A 7,686-nucleotide genomic window follows, 5' to 3' on the forward strand; every position below is an offset into this window, starting at 1 on the left:
ATATTATATTATATTATATATATTTTTTAAATATAACCTATTTTTGTAATTAATATTTGGATGACAGTAAAATTTGGGTAGCATTTTATTTTTAATATGCACATCAAAATTGCATGTGACCAAAATTTTCGTATAAATAAGAAATAAAATAAGAAGTAAAATAAGAACATAAACTTTTGAAATTTAAAATTCAGGCAGTTTATTTTTTAGTACTCTTTATACTCTTATTTTTAATAATATAAGATTATTTTATTGTTTTTTCAAAATTGAATTTGAAAAGAAATCAAAGAAGGAACAACTGTTCACTCTAACTTTCTTAATAGTTAATAAATAAACACTTCATCATATTTTTCATATGTAATGTTTTTTTTTTTTTATCTCAGCCTAAATAATGTATCCTAAATCTATCAGTATATGATTATTGCACTAGGGATATTTGTGCAGAAGTTTAATATAGCAGTGATGTTTTGATGCTTTAGTGCTGGTGTGAAAGCAGAAGCTGAATTAAAGGGCTTTTCTTCCACGCTCTCATTCAGTTTTAATCTTCATTGGGGGTTTTTTGTTCTGATTCAGGCACTTTGCACAAACGTCCTCTACACGTGTGGATGTCAGGGGTTTGTGAAGTGCTGGAACAGAACATCCTGAGAACAGCAGCTCACAAAAGAAGCTGTGAGAGGAATGAGAACTTCAGAGTGATGAGGCGTTTCATTAATGAGAGATGCAGGAGGAGAACACTGAGAGAATGAGAGAGAAAGAGTGAGTGATGCTGCTGCTGCTGCTGCTGAACACTGTGAGCTGCAGGGTGCGCTGTGTGTGTCACATCCATCACTGCATGCACTCCTGCACGGTAAGCAGACTTTATACCTTATAGAAATTAAATAAAAATAAATACATATAAATATATTTGATATACTTCTATATTTTTATTATATAAGTATTTTATTGAGTTAATGAAATAAATCTAAATCTAAAAATAAATTTAAAATTATTATTTTTTTAATTTCCTAAATATGAATGATTTTTAAAATAAATATTGTTCTGTTTTGTGTTGTATATATATCCTTTCATAAGTATATATATATATACTTTATGTATATATATACATATATGTGTGTGTGTGTGTGTGTGTATGTGATTTAAATAAATATAAACCAATTAAATAAGTGTTAAGTTCACTTCCATATATCAATATGCATATGTAATAAATATGAATATATATAGTAATAAATAATATCCAAATAATATCTATGTTTCTGAACTTAAAGCATTTTATACCAAAAAATCTTAATTAGTCATTTATGGTATTTCACATAATGTTCATGTTATAATGTTCATATCTTTATTTTTGTCTGTTTTTTTATTTTGTATTCATAAAATAAAATAGATAAATAACAACTTAAGTTCTCACAAAGACATTTAACCTGATTGCAATGATAAAATAAATGAAGTAAAGTTTCTTCCTCAACTTTCCAGAATACACATAAGCTAGAGAGATCAAAAAAAGATAAACATTATGCAAAATCTTAAAATGTAGCCTACCTCTCTTATTTTATTAAAAAATGCAAAATTGTACCATGCTTTCTTCCGTTGAATACTATCAAAAATACTGGTGCAGGAAAGTGTACGTCTAGGGGATGTAGGCTATACACTGAATAATGTAACAAGCGCTTTATACATCTACTGTTACATTTTTTCTTTTGATCTTCCGTTTGTCAGAGGTGCGGCGAGTGACGTCACAAAGCACTGCGCGCTCAGCCAATGAGAGCGAACGTCTCGGATGGAGGAGGAAACGCGTTTAATGAGGTCATCTCTCTCTCTCTCACACACACACACACACACACACACACACACAGAGCCGGAGAAACGAGTTTAAGCGGAACACTACAGACATACAGAGAAACCGGAGACTGAACTTTAATTCCATTCTTCATTTACAGAAACCCGTCGCGATGTTTCCTGATTCATCTACAGGGTGAGTTTAAAACACTTCACTAGAGGAGTTTTATTACACTCTAATCGTGACGTGGATCACAGTATGTCTAGCGCGCGCGCATGTGGTCAATATTGCGTCAGAAATCATATAATAAGCGCGCTGTATCATCTTTAAAATGATCTTTCTGCGTAGTCATTTCTGTGAGTTTAACAGTTAAGGTAAACGAATAGATAGTGATGGAACCTGTTAAACCGGTTTGACGCACTTATAATATTTCATCCATGTGACACATTATTACAATGATGTTTTACATGAACAAATCTCATATAAGCACCTTAACAGAGAAGAGCGTTAGATATAACGCGTGATATAGATCTAGAATGATGAAAAGTGAAGTAATAAGGTGTAGGCGAAAAAGTTCTGAACAAACATCGAACGGTTTTATATTTAAATGTAACTATACTTGTTTCAGAACGTCCAGAGAACGTTCAAGAGTAACATTCTCAAGATGTTTGCACAATGATACAGTGGAATGTTCCGATATCATTCGTGTAACAAAACAAAAGGTTTTTAAACATTGTGAACTTTCAGAGAACATTCAGAAATAATGTTTTCGTAACTGAATGTGGACGTAAGCTAAATGTTTCTAGAACACATATTGTTAGCTGGGAACTTTCCATTCAGTAACCCAGCAAACATACACTCTAAAAAATGCTGGGTTGTTTCAACCCATCTTTGGGTCAAATATGGACTAACCCAACTATTGGGTTAAATTTTTAACCTAAAAGTTGGGTTAGTCCATATTTGACCCAAAGTTGGGTTGAAACAACCCAGCATTTTTTAGAGTGTAGACCTTTAATATCGGGTTCCCTTTTGGTTTCTTGGGGAACCAAATGATAACGTTCTAGCAACCTTCTTTTATGTTTTCTATCCATAAAATAAGGTTTTGAAAACGTTCTGAGAACCAAGAGTGGTTAGCTGGGAAGTGAGTTATATCAGAGGCTGGTTCAGTGGAGTTTTCAGTGTGAATCATTAGCAGAATTGCTCAGAGGGCTCATTTGCATAATCAGACTTGTCCAGCCATTATTTTGTGTAACCAGTGTTTTTATTTCATCACACTGAGCTCAGATGATTTGTTATGGAAACATTAAATGGGAAAGAAGGCAGACAGAACGACTCCAACAAAGGCAATGATAGGCTGATTTAAAAACATTGCTATTTATGTTTGAGCGTACAACATTATTTAGTGAAGCGTAAGCTAAAACAAAAAATTATCAGTGGGTTAAAAAAATGCTTTACTTTATCCAGAATAATGTTATTTTGGTACCAATGTGATGTCATTATAGTTTATATATATATATATATTAATTCGATTTATTTTTTAATTTTTTATATTTTTTCTGTTATTTTTTTAGATGTCTATATAATAATTTTTATTTCAGTTTTTTAGTTATTTTAGTTAAACTAACTGACAATGAGAAATGTTTGCTTTGGCAGCTAGTTGAAATAAATAAAGTTTACCTTTTTATATTTTATTTCAGTTAATGTTTATTTTATTTCAAGTAACATACATGTTTTTTATGCCTTATTGTCTTATATATTTTGTTTTTCAAATAATTCTAATGATATCAAATGAAATCATTTAATTTTATGAGTGTATTTCTCATTATTAGTCTTTTTTTTAATATGTGTATATAGTAGTTTTTATTTCTTTTTTTAGCTATTTTAGTTAAATTAAATGAAAATGAAAAATGTTGATTTGGCAACTAGTTGAAATAAAAACAAGTTTAAGGTTTTTTAAAAATAATTTATTTCAGTTAATATTTATTTTATTTCAAGTAACAGAATTTTTTTTTAGTGTTATTTGTTTTAATTAATTATTACAACCCTGATCCAGAAGAATTATTTTCCACATTTTGCTTCTAATGATACTGAATGAGATTAAATGCACACTTATTTGACTGAAAGCCTGAGGACTGTCTCTCTGCTCTCCCTCAGGTACAGTTATGAGGAGTGTAAGGCCACAGCTGATTGGCTGCTGGCTCAGGCTCCAGTGCGCCCCCTGCTGGGGATCGTGTGCGGCTCCGGTCTCGGAGGACTGGCAGAAATGCTGAAAGATCCGCTGGTCATCAGGTACAGCGACATCCCCAGCTTCCCTCGGAGCACCGGTGAGTTCAGACCATGTGCTGCGACGGCTGATTGTGCTGTACTCGTCTCCAGACTGACTCCTAACCGTGTTTTCTGTAGTTCACGGTCACGCTGGAAGGCTGGTGTTCGGCACGCTTAAAGGAACGCCGTGTGTTTGCATGCAGGGCAGGTTTCATCTGTATGAAGGATACCCCATTCAGAAGGTGATTAACACACTAACAGTTCATCTCAAATAGACCCAGCTAACTAAATGTGTTCTTACGCTCTGCATGCGGTCCCATTAAGTTATGAAAATGATTGTTCTCTGAAACATCTAGTTTTTTTAAATGTTTTTTCTTGGTGATGCATGTTTTTTAAGCATCATTGACATATAGCTTTTATTAATGTTTAGATTTTTTTTTTTTTACATTTTCTGTTTATTTTTATTTTAGTTAATGTTTTAGTAATTTAGTACATTTTTGTTTTTATTAGTTTTTTTAATTTTTTTTTATTAATTAATAAAAAATATATATATTTGTCTATATAGTTTTCATTTATTTTTGTTTCAGTTTTAGTTATTGTAGAACATCAAGTTGAGAAATGTTGCCTTGGCAACTAGCTGAATTAAAATATGTTCATGTTTTTTAAATCGTACTTTTGAAATTTTTGTTTTACTCATTTAAAAAAAAAAAAACTGTGTAATTTTTATTTCAGGTTAGTTTTAGTTGTTTCACGTTAAACTACATCAAACTAGAAATACTGCCATGGCAACTAGCTGAAATGAAATAATTTTATTTCAGTTAGTTTTTTATTTTAAGCTACAAAACGTTTTTATGGTTTTCGATGTAGTTTTAGTACATTATAATAGCCTTGATGCAAGCGTTATAGAACACATAAATGGAATGTTACGTAGTATCAGTTTGCAAACATTATAGGAATGTTACTTTTGAACATTCTTTAAAGTTCTGAAAAAGTAGTAAGGTTTAAATATGTTAGATGAACATCACTTACAGAAAAACCTTCCATGAACGATGTATAAATGCTAATGTTTGAGAACGTTATTAAAGACCAGAGAGCTTTACACAAATATTCCCTGGAAGAGCGTTTGTTCATGACTTTGACAGAGCTCTTCTGAGGAGGAACTGTTGCTCTTTCATTAACTCCTGCGCTCTGTGTCGCTCCTCAAACAGCCGCTGCTCCTGTATTATCAGTGTTTGCTGAATGTAAATATCAGCGGCGTTTTTACAGTCTCTTTATTACAAAGCAAACTTTACACGTGTGAAATGTTCACAGAGTTACACAATCATCTCTCTAGTTCTGCTCCTCTGAGAACAATGTCAGAGTGCAAGAACTCCTAATTATCCTGCAGATGTTAGTTTGTGCATGACATATTTCTGTTGATTTTGAGATGAAACGTGACGTTGTGATGATGCTGTGATGATCTGGTTTCGGCAGACCACCATGCCGATGCGTGTGTTTAAGCTGATGGGAGTGGAGACGGTCATCCTGACCAACGCCGCCGGCGGACTCAACCCGGACTTCACAGTGGGAGACATCATGGTCATCAAAGACCACATCAATATTCCCGGATTCGCTGGAAACAACCCGCTAGTGGGAGCCAACGACGAGAGGTGAGACTCTGATGATGCTGATGTGAATCTGATTCAGTAACAGCAGAGACGCCTTTGATTAGGAGCAGTGCTGTTATTGTTAACTAAAAACAGTACTAGTTATTGAAATGAAGCTGAAATAACATGTAAATATTAGATGAAAGACCAAAACTTAAAAACGGAACTAAAAACGTAATATTGCCCTGGCAACAAACTCAAACGAAGTACTAAAATGACTAAAACAGAGATCAAATTAATGAAAGCTATGTAGAAATATATTTAAAAATAATAATCATAATAATAAAGAAGACAAAATCACATAGCAAAATTACTAAAATTAAAACTGAAATAAAAATGAATTAAACTTATATAGAATATATATATATATAAAAAAAGCATGTAACAAAATCATTAAAATCAAAACTGAAATACAAAATAATTAAAGCTATATAGAAAATCTGAATAAATTGACAAAAGGTACAAAATTATTAAAATTAAAACTGAAATAAAGAATAATTAAAGCTATATAGAATAATTAAAGTAATACATTTACAAAAGCACATACGGTACAAAATTACTGAAATTAAAACTGAAATTACATGTAATTTGAGCTATATAGAGTGTTTTAAAAAAAATAATGAACTGATAAAAGCACAAAATTTCTAAAATTAAAACTGAATTAAAAATCAATTAAAGCTATATAGAATTTTTTTTTTTTTTAAATGACAAAAAAGCACACGACAAAATTACTAAAACATGACTGGGAGCAGTGTAAACTAATAATTGTTAACTAAAACTATTAAAAATAATTTTCAGTAATTGGAAAAAAAAGCTACTAATAAAATAAAAATATTAGATGAAAGACTGGAACTTAAAAAAAACATAAATGGAAATTGAAATAAAATTAAAGTAGTAAAAATATATTTTTAAAAACACTAATAAAAATAACAAAAGCAGTAGACTGAAACCTAAACTAAAACTAAAATATGTATATAAATATTGAATGTATATGAAACTCACTGACTGAGAGAAACCATCCGCTGCAGTTTGACCTGAATGATGATGTTTGGTAACGTTTCCTGCTCTTGGTTGAAAAAAAGTATTTTCTTTTGAAATGCTGGGGTGCCAGACAGAGTTTCTGTCGTTTAATCAAACCACACTTCAAGTCAAGTCAGTCTAAGAAGTCAAGAAACACACAAAGGCCTGTGTAACTAAATAGCCACAAATTTGTGAATTAGGAAATTCATCAATCTTACAACTGAAAAACCTTACACAATAAATCACCTTTTGCAGTTTTCAGATCTGTGTATTCAAGGTTCAAAGTTCATCAAATCAGACCAAACATAATAAATGCACAGAAAAGGAGAGCAAGCAGTTCATTAGAAGTTGTCAATAACATGGTGTTATTCCAGGTCAGTGGTTCTCAACTCTCTGCATGAAGTACCCCCAGCACTGCACGTTTTGTATGTCTCCCTCTATCTGACACACCCTCTTCAGGCCTTGCAGTCTCCACTAATGAGCTGATGAGGTGACTCGGGTGTGATAGATGAGGGAGACAGACACAGTGTGCAGGGCTGGGGGTACGTCATGGAGAGGGTTGAGAACCACTGATCTAGGTGTTAGTGTGGGTTCTGCGCAGGTTCGGCAAGCGTTTCCCGTGTATGTCGGATGCGTATGACCGTGATCTGCAGCAGCTGGCTCATGCGGTCGCAGCGGAGCTGGATTACTCTGCGTTCGTGCAGGACGGTGTGTACAGTGTGTTGGGCGGCCCGTCCTTCGAGACCGTCGCCGAATGCAAAATGCTGCGCTTCCTCGGAGCCGACGCCGTGGGTGAGTTAAAATACTGTGTATTCTTTTTTTATTTCTTTTTCATTATTATTATTCATTTATTGTTATTATTAATTGGACTTCATTTGAAGAGTTTATTTGCAAAAACAGATAACTCCATTTTTTTTTTTTTTAAATCATGTTTTTTATTATGTTATCATGTTTTTATTGTGTTAGTTAGCTGTTTTG

At 32.7% G+C, this 7,686-nt stretch overlaps 1 protein-coding gene across 1 annotated transcript in view; it reads left to right on the forward strand.

Moving 5' to 3' along the window:
* Nucleotides 1-1,826: 1,826 nt before the first annotated feature.
* Nucleotides 1,827-7,686, forward strand: part of pnp5b (purine nucleoside phosphorylase 5b) — a 9,155-nt gene continuing 3,295 nt past the window's right edge. The window contains exons 1-5 of the mRNA XM_016541271.1: nucleotides 1,827-1,972; nucleotides 3,932-4,101; nucleotides 4,181-4,284; nucleotides 5,516-5,691; nucleotides 7,310-7,500. Coding sequence (XP_016396757.1) covers nucleotides 1,950-1,972; nucleotides 3,932-4,101; nucleotides 4,181-4,284; nucleotides 5,516-5,691; nucleotides 7,310-7,500 — 664 coding nt within the window. The 5' untranslated portion in view covers nucleotides 1,827-1,949. The remainder of the gene's footprint in view (nucleotides 1,973-3,931; nucleotides 4,102-4,180; nucleotides 4,285-5,515; nucleotides 5,692-7,309; nucleotides 7,501-7,686) is intronic.

The sequence above is a fragment of the Sinocyclocheilus rhinocerous genome, unplaced genomic scaffold, assembly GCF_001515625.1.
Source record: "Sinocyclocheilus rhinocerous isolate Xijiao unplaced genomic scaffold, SAMN03320098_v1.1 scaffold1904, whole genome shotgun sequence".
Classification (NCBI taxonomy): Eukaryota; Metazoa; Chordata; class Actinopteri; order Cypriniformes; family Cyprinidae; genus Sinocyclocheilus; species Sinocyclocheilus rhinocerous.